The sequence below is a fragment of the Acinonyx jubatus genome, chromosome B4 (genome assembly GCF_027475565.1).
Source record: "Acinonyx jubatus isolate Ajub_Pintada_27869175 chromosome B4, VMU_Ajub_asm_v1.0, whole genome shotgun sequence".
Classification (NCBI taxonomy): Eukaryota; Metazoa; Chordata; class Mammalia; order Carnivora; family Felidae; genus Acinonyx; species Acinonyx jubatus.
This window is the reverse complement of record NC_069387.1, coordinates 119,829,921-119,848,425: the sequence shown is the minus strand read 5'-3', so window position 1 is coordinate 119,848,425 and position 18,505 is coordinate 119,829,921. Positions and strand designations below refer to the sequence as shown.

Genomic DNA, 18,505 nt, shown 5'->3' with positions numbered 1-18,505 from the left:
AAAAGAGGATGAAGAAGGGAACTTACTAATCTCATTGTCTTTGGAAAGTATTTGTTCCTGACACAGTAGTCATTTACTAATTGTTGAGTGAGGGACTGCGGAGTTCTGGCTTATGATGATTTCCTCACTTTTCCAAGCCCTTTTCTTTATTTTATGTTTTAAATGTTTATTTATTTTGAGAGACTGAGCAAGTGGAGGAGGTGCAGAGAGCGGGAGAGAGAGAATCCCAAGCAGGCTCCACCCCATCAGCACAGAGCCCAGTGTGGGGGCTTGAAAACATGAACTGTGAGATCATGACCTGAGCCGAAACCAAATCGGATGCTTAACTGACTGAGCCACCAGGCAACCCCTTTATTTTAAGTTACAAAAGTGTTGCAGGCTAGTGGTAAAAATTGCAAGCAATCCAAAAAATACACAATGAAAAAGGGAAAGATCTGCATCTTTCCTTCCTTAACCTCTCTACTTGAAATAATCACTATGAAAAGTTTCGTGGATACTTTTCCGGTATTTTTATATAGATATGCAAACATACAAACTATATAATACCTGTTTTGCAATGGTGAAATGACACTATTTATATCGCTCTGCCATTGCCTGTTGATTTACTGGTGAGCAAACCCATGCCAATGTCATTGTTTTTTAATAGCTCTGTTTGTTTTGCAATTAACAGATAGTGTTGCAATAACTATTCTTGTACATATATCTTACTCTGGAGGAGGTTTTTACTTCTGTGGGTAGAATTGCTGTGTTACAGTTAAATTTGACTGTGTCCTTCTGAAACCCTGTACCGCTTCATACTTCCACAGTGTATAGTACAAGAGTGCTTGTTTCTCCACAGGCTAGCCAAACAGCAGTTAATGTCAGTCTATGGTGTTTTGTTTTGTTTTACCAGTTTGAGAAGCAAAAATATTTCATCTTCATAAAGTGTGTTCATATATTTTGCAAATATTCTTTACCCATTCACTTAGTTCTGCCTCTTACTGGTTTTGACAGGGCTCTTTATGATTTATAATATTAACACTATTAAGATGGCAAAACAGTTTTTTAGTCGTGTTCAGAACTCAAGTGCTGACTGCTTTGGTGTCATCAGTGGAAATAACTTGATATTGATCAAGTTATCAGGGGCACCTGGGTGGCTCAGTTGGTTAAGCAGCATCCAGCTCTTGACTTCAGCTTAGGTCATGATCTCATAGTTTGTGAGTTTGTGCCCCACATTGGACTCCATGCTGACAGTGTGGATGGAGCCTGCTTGGGATTTTTTCTCTCTCTCTCTCCCTCTCTGTCTTCCCCTCCCCTGCTCGTGCTCTCTTTCTCTCCCAAAATAAATAATAAACCTTTTTTTTTTTTTAAACAAAGTGCTATCAAATTTGTTTTTAAATACATTTTCTAAATATTGCATTGAATTGGCTATAAAATTTCATGCTTATCCTTGAAGAATACCCTATAAGTAGAACTGTATCATACAACAGTTGTTCACAAGCCAAGAGTGGTGTTACTTTCACTGAAATCTAGTTTAGTTCTGCACTTAGGATCCTTAAAGTGACCTGTTAGTGCTCATTTCATTTGCCATTGTTAGTGGCTAGTTATATAACATAGTACCTTTATCTGTTAACAGAGTATACACTTGTGCACTAAACACAGCGCTGTGTTACATGGAATTCTCTTTTCAGGAAGAAGAGTCACTGAAGACACAGTTAGCATACTACACTGATAGCAGACACACTGGGAGGCAACTAAAAGATACATTTGCAGATTCCCTCCGATATGTAAATAAAATTCTTAACAGCAAGTTTGGATTCACATCTCGGAAAGTCCCTGCTCACATGCCTCACATGATTGACCGAATCGTTATGCAAGAGCTTCAGGATATGTAAGTATTGATTGTTTGAGCTGCTTGCACATGCTCAGAGCTGCTTTAAGTCTGCTTAAAATAGACACTTCGCTGTGCTACATGTATGGCTCTAATACTTGGTGACTGATGTGTTGAAGGTTTACCTAAATAAGGAGGAAAGAAAAAGATTCTAACTCCACAAATGTTAGAATATATTTTAATGTAGATGAATGTCTATATATATTTTTTAAATGCCCAGAGCTCACTATATATGTTATGTTTGGGCAGGTTTCCTGAGGAATTTGACAAGACGTCATTTCACAAAGTGCGCCATTCTGAGGATATGCAGTTTGCCTTTTCGTATTTTTATTATCTCATGAGTGCAGTTCAGCCACTGAATATATCTCAAGTTTTTGATGAAGTTGATACAGACCAATCTGGTGTATTATCTGACAGAGAAATCCGAACACTGGCTACCAGAATTCATGACCTGCCTTTAAGTTTACAGGTGTTGTATTTTTTTCCCTAAACTTTCCCCTTTTCTCTTACATATTTCAGTACAATGCAGGTAAAAGTAATTCTCTTAATTATGTAATGAAGCTGTTCACAACTAGTCCATTTTTGGTGCCAGAATTAAACCAAATTTGAGGTTCATATTTTATGAGATTACGTTTTTAGGCTTTATGCATTGCTATTGTATTATCTGGAGAAGAGCCAGACTGTCCCTGCATATAAGATTGTTGTGACAAGTTCATTCGGGAGTTTCGGGTGTGGCCAACTGGAGTTATGTCTCAGCCAGGCCTAGGTTGTTGCACAATCCCCAGTGTCACGGCATCCTCTAGTCCCAGGAGTGAGAGAGTCGCTAATGGAGAGTGCCAAAATGAATCTAATCATAGGACATCCCATCTGGGCACTCCACTGACCATCCTGTGTAAAATAGAGCCTCACAGTCCAAGATGTATTACTTTTAGATGAAGATGAAATATTTGTGTTTGTATTATCTCATTCTGTTTTTTCTAGGGTGTTTTTATTTCAAGAATCATCTAGTCAGACTATCTTTGAAGATAGCAGTTAAATTAAAAAAAATTTAAGTTTATTTTTGAGAGAAAGAGAGAGAGGGAGAGAGGGAGGGAGGCAGGCAGGCGTGAACAGGGAAGGAACACAGAGAGAGAGGGAGACACAGAATCCAAAGCAGGTTCCAGGCTCCAGGCTATCAGCCCAGAGCCCATGAACTGCGAGATCATGACTTGAGCCGAAGTCAGCCACTTAACCAACTGAGCCACCCAGGTGCCCAGAAGATAGCATTTAAAGAAGTTTTGGAGACATTTACATAATTTTTATTTTTAAATCATAGTTATTACTTGTATTATACATAGGTTTATCCTTTTATTTTGCTTTGTTAGGATTTAACAGGTCTGGAACACATGCTAATAAATTGCTCAAAAATGCTTCCTGCTAATATCACTCAGCTAAGCAGTATTCCACCAACTCAGGAAGCCTACTATGATCCCAATCTGGTAAGTGGCATGAGTTCCTTTATGTAAAACAGAAAATATACTTTAAACAGTAGAAGCAGGCTCTGTATTTATCTTTGGTAGAAAACAGTAGTCCAGATAATCCAGAATCGTTTATATCTTGCTTTTCTCCTGCCTAGTGGATGATAAACTAACGTTGAGATTGGTTGCTAATATTCTGTAACCAGACATCTGTTCACTAAGTATAGCAGAAGATAGCCAGTGAAAATACTTGAGTTTTGCTGGTGGCACATCCTGTGTTCACACTCATTCAGGCTTCCCCCCACCTGTACTTCTGTATCTGTCCTTCACTGTCTGTCTTTCCTCCTCTAGTTTTCTTTCTAAAGCTTATAAACTTTGGGTTCTTAGAAAGACTTTACAGTTACCAAACCCCTGCACTTACACAGAATTTGCACGTTTCTCAGGAATATGATTTACAGATAGAAAGCAGTTATTCTTGTGTTGTTACAGGCACAATTAAAGATTATTGAGAGATTTTAGTTCCCTTTTGAAATGCATACATTTTTCTTTATTAGCAAAGCATTTCAGTATTTGCCAGCTTTCTGGCATGAGATTTAGAATCAACAAATAAATATCCTTTGTATGTTAAGAATTAAGTAAAGTCTGCTAACGATTATAAGTTAGTCTTGAGGCTTATGCAAATAAACTGCTTGGAGCATGAGTACCAGTTATACTAGCAATATAAGTTAACATTACTCAAGTGAACTCTTAGCAAGATGTTGGCTTCATTACTGTAAGTAACTGATTACATGTAGGTTATTTTCTAATTAGACTTTAAGAATGACAGGTTAGCTTATGAGTATCATGTAGACCAGTTCATAACAGTTTGTTAAAAATTTTTCTTTCTGAAAAAAAATTGTAACAATAACTTATGAGACTATTTTAACAGATAGTATATAGTAATGTGTGATTAAAAAAAAATTTCCAAAAACAGGCAGTTAGCCTGCAGGCTATATAGCATGCCAATTAGATATTTTTCAAATATTGGATTAAAATATTTGTCTTTATTACTGAGCCTTTGGTTCCCTCCTCCCCCTTAAATTTTACAATGAGGTTAGTACTTCACTTGCCTCACCCTGGTCTTGGCCTGATGCAATGTCTGTATTTTCTCATAGCCACCAGTCACTAAGAGTCTAGTAACCAACTGTAAACCAGTAACTGATAAAATCCACAAAGCATATAAGGACAAAAACAAATATAGGTAAGTAGTATATACATTTTCTCTGTTTAAGAATAATTGTATGAGTCTGGTATTTTCATAATTTTACAATAGTTTATCTCTTAAGCCTTTTAAAATTTATGTGAAATTGTTTTCTTTAGTAATACCAAAAGGTTAAGTCATTCTCAGGATGTTGACTATTAAAGTTTTATAAACTACTTTTCTTATTGAAATTTTGTTTTTATTCCCATATAAATATTTAAACTCTTTAAATGTTTTGATAATTAGGTTTGAAATCATGGGAGAAGAAGAAATTGCTTTTAAAATGATTCGTACCAATGTTTCTCATGTGGTTGGCCAGTTGGATGATATAAGGAAAAACCCCAGGTACTTTTTTTTTTTTTTAACCCATAAACTTTTTTGAGTACTTTTTTAAGTTCATAGCAGAGTTGAACAGAAAATAGAGAATTCCCGTAACTTTAAACAATTACCTTTAATTATGCAAACAAACATGAAAAAAAAAGGGCAATAGGACTCAAGAGAAGGAAGTGGCTTGTTTTGTTTGGAGTAGATGGAAAGGTCTAATGGTGAAGTAGAGTTTGAGCTAGAGAAAGCAGTTGCGAGTTGAGATAGGGTTCCCCCAGGCACAGGGACTAGCATGGACTTCTAAGAGTTTGGTGACATAAGCTATTCAGTGAGGCCAAGCCGTGGGCTCCATTGTGAGGAGTGAGGCCAGAGAGCTGGGACTCTTGTAGCCTTTCTAAAAAGGTGCTTCCAGAAAAGTTGTTTTGGCAGTTAGACTTTTTAATTCAAAGTAAAGTTCAGATTAGTTTCTGAGGAAAAAGAAATGTTCTCATAAATGTGAAAATGAATCCAGTAAACTTCAGTCATTCCTTGGGGATGAATAAATGTTCAGGTTTATATTAGCCTTGAAAATTTCCAGCCTGGGCACCCTAACATTTGCCTAAGATAGTTTGATAAAAATTGGTTAAAACCTGCATTTTTGAGTTTTGTACTTTAGTGGGAAGCATTTCATCAGGAAAAATTTCATCAGGAAAAAAAGGTCTTTTTTTCCAGGAAAATTGAGTATTTCTCACCTGAGTCTTTTAAAATGCTTTTGTAAGTCTTTAGTTTCCTTATATTATGATTTTATTTATAAATGATCAGAAGATATAAAATTTCTAGACATTTTAAAGCCATGGTATTTTTTTCTGAAAATCTCATTCCTGGTTGTGGGTGGGGGCAGAAATGGGAATTTTAAGAAAAATGGAAACACCTTTAATGCTTATTTAGTATATTCAGTAATTTGGTACAATACTTCCTACAGAATAACAAGTATTTCCCAGAAGCCAAGCAAACAGTAAGCCATCATAATAATCACCCGGCTTGCAGCTCTCTGTATTTGCTGTTCCCTCTGACTGGAATGCCCTGCCCTAAGTTTTAAAAATAACTTTAAAAACCAATTTCAATACTTGCTTTTTGCTTCTCCCATTTGTTGGTGTGCTTTCTCAGTCATGTAGTTATCTATAGCAATACCATGTGAGAATTTGTAGTTTTCAGTTGTACCTTATACTTTTATGTCTTTGTGCCAGTTTGAAAGTTTTTGGATGAGCAGTTCATAGACCTACACGGTACTTAAAGAGACAGGATTTTAACTAGAAAGACACATGGCAGTCCAGGCTTAGTGTCTCCCCGGCCCAGATACCTCCTGTGACCTTGAACAGTCTTACCATTTTTAACTCTTGATTTGCTTTGTTTTACTTTTATGGGTGCTCATTTATTTTTCTTTTAATGTTTATTTATATTTGATAGAACACAAGGGGGGAGGAGAAGAGAGAGAAGGAGACACAGACTCTGCAGCAGGCTCTAGGTTCTGAGCTGTCCACACAGAGCCCGATGTGGGGCTCGAACCCACAGACCATGAGATCATGACCTGAGCTGGAGTCCGTTGCCCATCCGATTGAGCCACCCAGGTGCCCCTATGTGTGCTCATTTTTATGTTAGGAGTGGAAAACCAGTATTCTGACTGAAAGTTTAAGGACACACTTGCACCATTAACAAGGAGTCTGGGCTAGGCTGAATCCAGGCTTTTTCTTCCAGCCTCCTCATCTCTGCTGCCCTCCTGCTTGTGTTGGCTTCATCTTCAGGCAGGAGATAGGGCAGCCACAGTAATTCTAGATGGCCCTGCAGATGGAGCCATGCTCTGAGGCAGAAAGGGACTGCCCCTTTTGTGCTGTCCCTCCACTTTTACTCCAGTCACTGACTGTGAAGAGGAGGGATTCATGTAGAGTCAGGAGCTGCCTCGGGGGTGAAGTGGGCTTGCCTCCCTTTGAATCAGCTCATGGGGAGAGAAAAACTGAACAAAATGCAAATTCTCTTTGGAGGAAAGGGGGTGGTGTTTGCTGGGCACCCAGCAGGGTCTGCTTTAGCTACTTGTATCCACCCCCACCCTTTGTCTCATGCACCTGCCTTCTTCTTTCATTTTTCCCAACTTTCTGAAAAATTTTGAAGATACAGAAAAATTGAAAAAAAAATAGTACAATAAATCTCATAAATACTTAACCCAGATTTTAAAATTGTCAGCATTCTGTCATATTTGCTTGATCTCTTTTTATCTACACACACACACACACAGGTTTTGTTTTTGTTACTGGATGGTTTTTTAACCATCTGAAAATTAGTTTCAGACATCCATATACTTTACTTCTCATTATTCTAGTACATATCTTCTAAAGCCAAACCATTCTCCTTTATTTTTATTTTTTAAACATTTTTGAGAAGGAGCATGTGCGTGCGTGGGGTAGGGACAAAGAGGGGTGGGAGAGAGAATCCCAAGCAGGCTCCACACACTGTTAGAGCAGAGCCCGACGCAGGGCTCAAACTCACAAACTGAAATCATGACCTGAGTTGAAAACAAGAGTCAGACACTTAACCGATTGAGCCACCAGGAACCCTCAAACCATTCTCCTTTATACCAAAGACCATTAACATGTATCTGAGAACCTTAACAGTGACTAATACCACCTAATAGATCATCTATATTCAAATTTCCCTAGTTGCCTCCAAATGCCCTTTATAGCTATTTTTTTTTAAATGCAGAATATAATTAAATCAAGGCTCATGCATTATTTTGTTAACCTGCCTTTTTAGTACTCCTTTAGTTTAAAGCAGTCCTCAAGTTTAGAGAGTAGATAGGATAATGAACTTTCACCCATCACTCATCTTCAATAAGAAGTGATTTATGGTTGTTCTTTCATCTAAACACATCATTCCTTTACTACCACTTCCTGATTGTTTTTATGTAAATCTCAGACACTGTATCATTTTATCTCCAGATTTATATATATGTATATTTCTCTAAATTATAACAACTCTTTAAAAATAACCAGAATATCATTATTTATTCCTTAATATGATAAACTATCTGGTCAGTGCACACATTTCTCCAGTTGTCTTTTCTAAGCATTTATGTTTTTTAAGTTTATTGATTTGAAGTGGTATCAAGTAAATTCACTGCATTTAAATCTACAGGTTTTCCCTCAACCTCTCTTAGCCATATAATTTTTTGTGTGTATACGAAGAAATCCAGTTATATATTCTGTATTTTTCCTTACTTAGGATTTCTCTGATTGTGTCTCAGTTCTGTGTGTGTGTGTGTGTGTGTGTGTGTGTGTGTGTGTGTGTGTGTCAGTTCTTTAACATGTTCCTAGGTCTCTGTTTTTCCTATAAATTGGTAGTTGAATCTGAGAGCTTTATTAAAATTTGGTGGGGGTATTTTTGCTGTTACTTCTTTTTTTTATTTTAAAATGCACAAGTACTTCAAAACTGGTGTTATCCCTGACTACTGTTTCAGTGGGTGACTTTGCCTTGAAGGGAACTTGAAACAAGTAGGGAAGCATCTGTCATGTGCTTTTTGCTAGAACAGTAGTATCTTATAGGTTCGTTGGAGATATATTAAGAAGTCATCAAACTCACAGAATCTATAGCTATAAGATACCATATCTATGTCACTGTTCTTAGTACTATAACTGTGGCAGTTTAGAGAACTTGCTTTTAGGTGCTTAACAGTTTTTCCCCTGGCTGCCAACAAAAATGCTCTAGTCAGTAAACTACATTTATTAAACACTTAACTGGGGACATGCTAAACAGAAATCATTAAATTAATTTACTCCCAACAGCTAGAAGGCACTTTTAAGATTATCTTCCCTAGCTCTTCTTTGTTTTATAGGTGAGGAATATCCAAAGAAAATTTTATAGGGTATTACGCTCCCAGAGAATCATATCAGTACATGCAACAGCTTGGAACATGAGTTCATTTAAAATATACTTGGAATCTACATTTCTTGTTTTATTATGTCAAGATAATTCTTACCATAACCAATAACCTCAGATCTCTATTATCTCTAGGAAGTTTGTTTGCCTGAATGACAACATTGACCACAATCATAAAGATGCCCAGACAGTGAAAGCTGTTCTCAGGGACTTCTATGAGTCCATGTTCCCCATACCATCCCAGTTTGAGCTGCCAAGGGAGTATCGAAACCGTTTCCTCCACATGCATGAGCTGCAGGAATGGTAAGGTCTCATGTTCACATATGGGGTGTGTGTGTGTGTGTGTGTTTTAGAGCGATGAAATTTCTTTAATGTATTATTTGATCTATAATTACTTTGGAAAAATACACTTAAAAGTTTTTATTGAGCTTACTGGCCAAGCACATCTGCTGAGCCTCATTCTCTGCCATAAGAATAGCTACCCTATTTCTTGAGTACCTGCTGTATGGGAGGAGAACATAGTAACAGAAGCTGAGTGATTTGCTCAAGGTGAAGTAGCTGAGAAGTGGTAAATCCAGCCTGATTTCCAACCCTCCAGTTCCACTGTAATCCAAAGCTATTTTATAAATGTTTCCTTCATGTCTTATTTTACTACTATTTACCCCATGCAGGGCTAGGAATACACAGACGAAAGGAGTATGGTACCAGGCTATGAGGCATTCACAGTCCCTTCAGGGAGACAGGCTGCAGGCAAACAGTTGTGATACCAAGTGCTGTGGCATGGTTCGGTGCTACTGGAGTTTGGATGAGGGAGTAGCTAATTCTGTTAGGGGAAGGTGACATTTGGACCTGGTTTTGAATTATGAAAAGGACATTTCCGGGTAGGAAAGCATGTTCCTGGTAGAAGAAATGGCATGTGCAAGGCACAGAAGTGTAAAATAGAGTGCTTTGGAGAGAAGGGAGAGATTGTGAAGGGCTGAATCTGAATTAGGCTTTTTTTCTTTAGAGAATGGGGCTCCCCAGAGAAATTTTTGTAGATGTTTGTAGTGATCAGACTTCATGATTTGGAAAGATAACTAATAGTATGGGGTTGGACTGGTGAGGAAGTTGTTTGGAGTGAGGCAGTATTGTCTAAAAACTGGAGGCAGGGATACAAGTACTAAGCATTTTAGTAGTTATGAAACAGTCAGTCAAGGTGTGAAGCAAGGACACACAGTTCAGGAAATAAGGAGAAAGCAGTAGACAGAATTGGGACAGATTGTAGAGAGAAAATTAGCAATCTCGGCAACTAGAATGCTTTGGTGTCTTGGAGTTGGGAAAGTGAGACAGCATGTAGATTGCTAATATTTGTATATTTTTATTTTTGAAATGAGAAATTATTACTAAATTGTGGGTCTTGTCTTCTAGGAATGGTTTCTCCTCATTTTATTTTCCTTTAGCTCAAAGGAAAGAGATTTCTGGATGGTTTCCCCAAATCCAGTTTGTGACTTAATTTATCTTCAAGGGCCTAATTGAGTGAGAAAGGAGTGGGCTTAAGAGTAGTTTGAGAGGACTTTGATTTCTGTGCTATACAAATGAGATAAATCAGGTGTAGGACCTTTTTTCAATTCCCTGATCTGGGGGCTTCATTTTCCTCATCCTGCTCCACTTCTGGATCATCTCTCACTGCTGAGCACCAACACCACCCTACCTTCTAGAAACTTTACTTTTTCTCTTTCCTTTCATGACATCGTGCTCCTGTGTCCCCTATTACCTTTCTCTGGTTTCCTGATAGGCTTTCTTCTTGTTCCTTGGGTACAGCACTTTCTGCACTATACAGCAGTCTATAAGGTGCACTTGTCTCTCCTGGTAAACTGTGAGCCCACTTCAGGAGCAGAGATGGTGTCTTACTCTTTTTGAGTCCATAGTGCCTCTCTAGCACATGGTAGGTGCTTGGTGGATGTGAGTGACTGAGGAAACCTCCAGCTCTTTTAAGGTTCTCTGGTTGCTGGGACAATTTTTTAGTTGTGTTACAGTCTGTGGTTTCTTGGCTCTTTAAATAAATTACATATTGATTCTGAATGACACTGTAGACATTAGAACTGACTGCATTGGTTGTGATCCTATTAAGAGACATAGGAAATACAGGAGGAAAAACAGATGTACCATTATCAATACGGGACTTGAAGTAGAGACATCCACTGCCAAACTGTAAATGAGGTTCTGAACTCAGTGCAGAGGCCTAAATTTGGTAGTCATTAATATATCTTACAAACCTATGTTAAAAGCATATGTTTAATCTTCATAATAAATTATTTCCAAATTACAGATGAGGAAACTGTGCTTTACTGCCTCTATCCCCAATATCCTATTTCCAAGTCCAGTTGCTTCTACTCTCAGATTGTCTCTTCTGTTGCTTCTTTCATTCTCACTGCCCTTCACTAGGTTTTTATACCCAGACTAATGTGACTGCCTGGCTGGTTACCTCTGGTCACCTGACATGCATCCTTCAGATGGCCACCTTTTTCACCGATTGTCTCTCTCTCTCACACACACAGACACACACCTGCCATTTCATATGCTTTCCCACTAGAGTATTATGTCCAAACCCCATTGCATGGTTTTCCAGAACACCTGCAGTTAATGCCCACCTGCCTTGCCGTGGCTTAGCTCTCTCCCTGATGCCCCCTAGGCCTGACTTCCTTCATTCTGCAGGACTCAGCTTGCTAATCTGACTCTGCTGATGCTCACAGCCTTACTCAGCTAAATGCTTTCCCTCTCTGCTTCAAGGCTTGAATGAAATGTCACCATCCCTGAGGTGCTTTCTTCATTATGCTGTTTTCCCCAAGACTTTGCTTTTGATAATACATTTTTGGGTCCATCTTGTGTGATGGCTGTTCATCTGCAGGTCAGTGACTCCCCAGGTCGGTAAACACTTTAGAGCATGGACTTCGTCTTGTTCATCCGTCTGTATCCACAGGAAGTATTGACTGAGTGACTATGAAGAAATGGATATGAATGAATAAATAAAAGTAAATGAAAGTGTACTTTTGTCTAAATTCTAAATGCTAGAAGTAATTTTCTTTTGAAGTCCTCTTTTCTGCCTGGATAACTTTTACAATTCAGATATAATGTTTACCATGACATAATGAAAAATCTGAACTCGTGTTGGAAACGTACATTGTATTAACATTTTCAAATTGCCTCCAGTGATTTTGTGTTTCAAGACTTTTTGGTAAACTAGCATATAACTAATACAGTGAAACTATGCACAGAAACCAAAGACTGTAAGACAAACATATTTGTTTTTTCTCTCTCTCTGAATAGGAGAGCATATCGAGACAAATTGAAGTTTTGGACTCATTGTGTACTAGCAACATTGATTATGTTTACTGTATTCTCATTTTTTGCTGAACAGGTAAGTGTTACATATTTTATGTGGGGATCAAACTGTTTTTTAATATGTGAATATTTGATTGTTTTAGTAAGTGACATTAATTTACAACAAGAAAATTTTAATTTCTTTTGGCATATAACTCAGGTGTCGATATGTCAAACATATTTCAAAATATTCAGGCAACAAACATAATAGCTTTTTATTCATTTACCTTCTGGATACACTATGAGTATTCTTTTTTACCTGGAACTCAGTAGATTAACTTGTAGACATCAAGCTAAAACAAAAAATCTCTATTTCTAACCAAAAAACCACCTAGAATCCTCATCTGATACTGATTTTGTATGGGTTTCCAATATTTTTTCTTATAACCTTTCTAAAAGGTGACCACCACAGTGTCTTATCTTCAGGTCTCCCAGTGTTCTGTGGACAGTGCCCATTGTGCTTGTGTTTCTCTCAATTACATTTCCTTTGAATTGCTGGGAGTTCTCTCCATGCAGGCATGCACACAACTCCTTCAGGAGTATAAGGGAGGTTTGTGAGGTAAAAAGAAAGGGATCAAAGAATCCTTATTTGGTGTAGGCATGCAATGCTCTAAACAGAAAGGGCTGAAGAAGAAAGGGAACAGTATCTGGGCTGACCTGACTTACTGGGGCATGCAAACCTCACCTCAGCCTTCATTTGAGGTGACTGTTGAGTGGAGATTTTCTAGCTGTCACTTATGGGAAACTTGCACTGAGTTTACATAAACTGAGAAGGAGGAAGAGGCTGAAGTATTGAGAACCTTAGAATAAGCAGTGCATGGGCCTTCTGCTGCAAATGGAAGGAAATGAGGAAATGGAGATTGGGCAGTTGAACAGGATTGCTATTTAATCTTCACCTGCATCCCAGTAAATCTTGTTCTTGATATTTGTTGCCATTATTCCTGGTGGGTAAAAATCTTAGAAAAAAATCTTCAAAAAAAATTGTTCCTGCTTTAGAACAGAGGTCCAATGAGGAACGTAGGAGTCAGCTGTGTGCTGCCTGTGATGGGGAAGGAGAGGCATCTCGGCTCAAAGGAACAGTTCATGGCAGTGGGAAGGAACAAGAGGGCCAGTCTTTCATCTGTGTCATTTATACCAGCAGAGAACAGGGAACTAGAGAGGAAGAGGGAGAAAAGGGAAGAATAAATCCTCTCGTCTCCTTGCTCTTTACTTACTTGAAGCAAATTCCTTAACCTCTACCACGCTCCCCAACAAACCAGCCAGTGCTGCTGCTTCCTCTGCCCCACAGTCCCAGCTCATCACTCAAACCGTGGTGGCCTGTGCTTGGGCAAAGCCCTGCTTCTACCTTGAGATGGAGGGGTAGACAGTATGATCCCAAATTGAAACCATAAAGAACACATTTGTTTTTCTCACTGACACTTTGTTATGATGAGGGTCAGGTTTTTTATTTCAGACGTATCATGGATAAATTTTTTTAAATTTTTAAATGTTTATTTCTGAGACAGAGCATGAGTGGGGGAGGGGCAGAGAGAGAGGGAGACACAGAATCCGAAGCAGGCTCTAGGCTCTGAGCTGTCAGCACAGAGCCCGACACAGGGCTCGAACTGAGATCATGACCTGAGCCGAAGTTGGTCGCTCAACCAACTGAGCCACCCAGGCACCCCGGATAAATGGTTTCTATGAGAAGTATTTATCCAAGTTCTAAGCCAATAATTTACAAGGTAGCAATTTGTGTTAAAACCCATTTCACAAATTAGGTATTACCTATATTTTCAAATGATATTGCTATGTTTAAGGGGAAAGTGATAGGATTTTAATACAGGGTTTAAAAAAAAATTGACATATTTAGTCATTTTCAGATCAAGAGGCAGTGTTCTAATAAGCTACACAGGTTTCTAGAAAGACTTGACAAACAGGTATCTTGAAAATAAATATGCTTGGTAATCACGATGTAAAAATTTGTGGTTATAGGTCTTTTAAATAGTGGAGCTGGGCTGAAATAATTTTAATCCTTGTGGGTTTAAATATTTTGTGGGCACATATCTAGGCATATTGACTCTATAACAAAAGTAGTAGTTGGTTTTATTTTGGGGAGGAATGATGGAGACTTGTTTGCTTTTTTTTTTTTTATGTAGAAGACTAGAAATGATTAAGGTCATATGACTATCAGAATTTAACATGTGTCGACATGGAGAAAATTTATTTTCTGTCTTTATTATCTAGTTAATTGCACTAAAGCGGAAGGTATTTCCGAGAAGGAGGATACAGAAAGAAGCTAGTCTCGATCGAATCAGGGTATAGAAGATCTTCATTTGAAAATCATCTACCTCAGCATTCACTGAGCATTTTAAAACTCGGCATCACAGAGATGTCTTTGTGACATCAGCCAGCTTGGCCTGAAGAAGGAAAAGCATCCAGTACAATACTTGTTTTGTGGTGTGAATATAGCCTACTGACCAGTAATTGTTTAACCAAGACATGGAAAACTTGTGTGTTGAGCAGCTCTGGACTGGTTTTACTTTTAAAGCATTTGCTCCTGGACCCATCATTCTTTTACTGAAAAGGCTCACTGACAAGAGACAGCTGCTGAGTTCCCATAGCAATCATTGCCAATTAACTTTCACATGAGAAGCCTTGGCTAGCTTGGGAGCCATTGCTAAGAGAACCCAGCCTTTGCATTCCAAAGCCTTTTGCTGTGGTTTTACATTTTGGGTTTTTTTGTTTTTGTTTTTCCCATTTCCTATTTTTAAAATAAGTAGCTACTAAGTTAACTAGTTACCCTTGCTTCCGAAAATAATGAATTGGGATGTCTAAACACATTTTTATAGATGTTATTTAAATAATGCAACAATACCACCTCCTACTGGAAATACCTAAATTATGGATTTTATTAACATTTAAGACTCTAAGTGGTCAACTACTGAGGAGATCAGTGACTGACATCTGAAGTACTTTGTGCTTGTTTACTTCAGCCCCTAAGAATGTGATTTCATGTGGAGGCCTAATTACAAAGGGCTAGAGTTAAGTAGCAGAGCTACCTTTCAGATGTAATTATGTTTTGGAAATGTACATATTCAAACAGAAGTGCCTCATTTTAGAAATGAGTAATGCTGATGGTACTGGCACATTACAGTGGTGTCTTTTTTAATACTCAGTATAATTCTAGTAGCTCTCTCTTTCAGCTGGTTTCATATAATGCAGGGGTCAGCAAACTTTCTGTAACAAGCCACATAGTAAATATTTGCAGGCCATATGTATCTCTGTTGCATATTCTTCTTTATTGTTTAGGTGTTATATATTTTTTTTAACCTTTAAAAATGTTAAAACCGTGTTTAGCTTGCAGCTGTACAAAAACAGGCCACCAGCTGAATTTGGCCCACAGGCCATTGTTTGCTGACCACTGGGATAGAGAACTAGTATTTTTATGTATGAGTAAGCCCTGATGTTCAGCTCTATTTTATTTATATCATTATATGGTGGATTTCTGGAGACCAGATTCCGTAAGTCCTTTTTGAACTCTAACAGGTATTTTAGATCATGATCTCAACAGTATTCTTTCAAAATGGCACACATATTTTGTAAAAAAAAAACTTGTAAATACAGTGTTTGTGCTACAAGAGTTATGTATTTCAAAATGTGAAATCTCATAAAAACTTACATTTTGTCTGATGCTTTGATTTTTAAATCTTTGAGGAATGAGTTTATTGTTATCCAGAGTCCATAATCACTTGAGTGCTTGTACAGTGTATCAGTGTCTACTGAACACTACTGATAATAAATGGAAAGTAGTGTAGGAAGGTAGTACTAGAACATACTGGAGAATGTCCTTTTATAGGGGGGAAAATAAGTTCTAAATGGGATTTATTATACAGTAAAAATTTAGGATGTATCTTGGTATTCTAAACATGAATTTATTATAGAAAAATTACAGAGAAATGAATGGGTGTACTGGAGATTCTGTAGTTAGATGAATAGTCCATATCTAATTAAGAACATAACAGATAATGTGATAGAAAACAGAATCCTAGAATATTCATAGAACCATTCATCTAAATGGTCCTGTAGAATTATTAGAGTGGAAGAACCTCAGAAGCTGATGAGTTTCAAAAATTTTAAAGCCCCAGAACCATTAATTCAAATGAAATCCTACCGAACACTAGTGTATAATATAGAAGGAAAGCTCCTCATCCTGCTTGACCCCAAGCTGATGCCTCCAAACTCTCAGCCTCGATAGGAAAAATTTTCAAAATGACTCCCTGGACTACCCGTTGCATTTTATCATCAAGGACACCAGAGTTAGGAAGATTATGTGATTTGTCTAAGATCTCACAGTCAGAAGTATATGTAGTCAGACTCCTGGGATTTGATGGACATTGTTTGCTACAATTCAGCTTTCTCCTAAAATGTGGGAGGCAGTACCTGGGGTTTACCTCAGAGACTTATGGTGATGATTAAAATAAATGGCAGATGTAGTATACCCAGCACAGTGCCTGGGAAATGACTTCTGCCAGGTAATGTCAGTGGTGATGATGGCAGGGTGAAAGTGTGTGTGTAAAGGACTGCTATCTAGACCAGGGGTGAGGTTTTTCATCCCATTTCATTGGGATGAAATGATTACGTTGCCCTTAGCTAAGAAAGTTATACATATTCTCATTAAAAAAAATTAATTTTTTTGCCTACCCTGTTTCTCGGAAACTATTTTATTTTTTGAGAGAGCAAGAGTGCACAAGAAAGAGGGGGAAAAGGAGAGGGAGAGAATTTTAAGCAGACTCCATGCCCAGCAGCCCCTGATGGAGCCTGATGGGCTCAAAATCATGACCTGAGATAAAATCAAGAGTCGGATGCTTAACACACTGAGCCACCCAAGTGCCCCCAAAAGTGTTAATTTTTAAAATTATATTTACATATACCAAAAAACATACAAAGTATGATGAGTAACAGCTCAAGGATTTAAAAGGGAAGTGTAATCACAACTCAGGCCAAGATATTTAAGGAAGAAACAGCATTGATCCCACAAAAATCTAGATGGTAGAAAACAAAGGAAACACCACCTAACCTCTCATCCGTTGAGGTGAACACAAAGCCTGGCTCAGTTACCATAAGAGAGGAAAACCACACACCATCTTATCTCATAAGAATCCCATATGAGGGGTGCCTGGGTGGCTTAGTGGGTTAAGCATCTGACTTGTGCTCAGGTCATGATCTTGCAGTTTGTGAGTTCAAGCCCCACGTCGGGGCTGTGTGCCGACAGCTCAGAACCTGAACCCTGCTTCAGATTCTGTGTCTCCTTTCTATGCCCCTCCCCCACTCGTGCTATGTCTCTCAAGAATAAATTAATGTAAAAAAAAAAAATCCCATATGAAAACTAAGCCAGATTCAGTTATCCTTCAAAGGGGAACAACTCTTTTTATTGATCAAACTGAGTCCACTCAGGGAATTCAAGGTTGACCCAACACTTGAAAATCGGCACAGGTTTTGGGAACGCAAACTGGTGCAGCCAGTCCGGAAAACAGTATGGAAGTTCCTCAAAATAGTAAAAATAGAACTACCCTACAACCCAGCAATTGCACTACTAGGTATATTATCCAAGAGACACAGGTATGCTGTTTCAAAGGAGCACATGCACCCCAATGTTTATAGCAGCACTATCAACAATAGCCAAAGTATGGAAAGAGCCCAAATGTCCATCGATGGATGAATGGATAAAAAAGATGTGGTATATATACACACACACACACACACAGTGGAGAATTACTCGAAATCAAAAAGAACAAAATCTTGGCATTTGCAGCTACATGGATGGAACTGGAAGGTATTATGCCAAGCGAAATTAGAGAAAGACAAATCTATAACTTCACTCATATGAGGACTTTAAGATAAAAAACAGATGAACATAAGGGAAGGGAAGCAAAAATCATATAAGAACAGGGAGGGGCACAAAACTGAAGAGACTCTTAAATATGGAGAACAGAGGGTTACTGGTGGGTTGCGGGAGAGGGGCTCATCTAAATGGGTAAGGGGCATTGAGGAATCTACACCTGAAATCATTGTTGCACCATATGCTAACTTGGATGTAAGTTAAAAAAAATAAATTTAAAAAAATAAGTAAAAAAAGAACCGAAAACAAAAAAAGAAAATCAGTACAGTTTACATCAGCAGGACTGACAACTGCAAGACCATCTCAATGGACCTTTTTTCAAAAAAGATTATAAAAAATTTAAAAGTAGAGTCTAGCATAGGACTTCGATCTGTTCAACAGTTACCAAGATTTTGCCACATTTGTTTGAGCTATTCTTTGTTTTTCTTTATTGATACATTTCCAAGTAAATCCCAACTTCATGGAGTACA

General features: G+C 38.0%; 1 protein-coding gene and 1 long non-coding RNA gene across 3 annotated transcripts in view; one reads left to right on the top strand and one right to left on the bottom strand.

Annotated features, from left to right (window-relative positions):
• The window catches only part of GNPTAB (N-acetylglucosamine-1-phosphate transferase subunits alpha and beta), a 72,498-nt gene extending 56,672 nt beyond the window's left edge, over positions 1-15,826 (top strand). The window contains 8 exon segments of the mRNA XM_015068788.3: positions 1,671-1,870; positions 2,120-2,339; positions 3,235-3,348; positions 4,482-4,567; positions 4,814-4,912; positions 8,933-9,100; positions 12,104-12,194; positions 14,381-15,826. Of these exon segments, the coding sequence (XP_014924274.3) occupies positions 1,671-1,870; positions 2,120-2,339; positions 3,235-3,348; positions 4,482-4,567; positions 4,814-4,912; positions 8,933-9,100; positions 12,104-12,194; positions 14,381-14,458 (1,056 nt within the window). The 3' untranslated portion in view covers positions 14,459-15,826.
• LOC128316479 (uncharacterized) overlaps positions 9,172-18,505 on the bottom strand; it is a 31,380-nt gene continuing 22,046 nt past the window's right edge. Inside the window, exon 2 of one of the 2 annotated variants that reach the window (XR_008300441.1) lies at positions 9,172-11,774. This is a non-coding gene — a long non-coding RNA (uncharacterized LOC128316479). Of the gene's footprint in view, positions 13,310-18,505 lie in introns of both variants that reach the window. The other variant, XR_008300442.1, reaches the window with a different exon arrangement.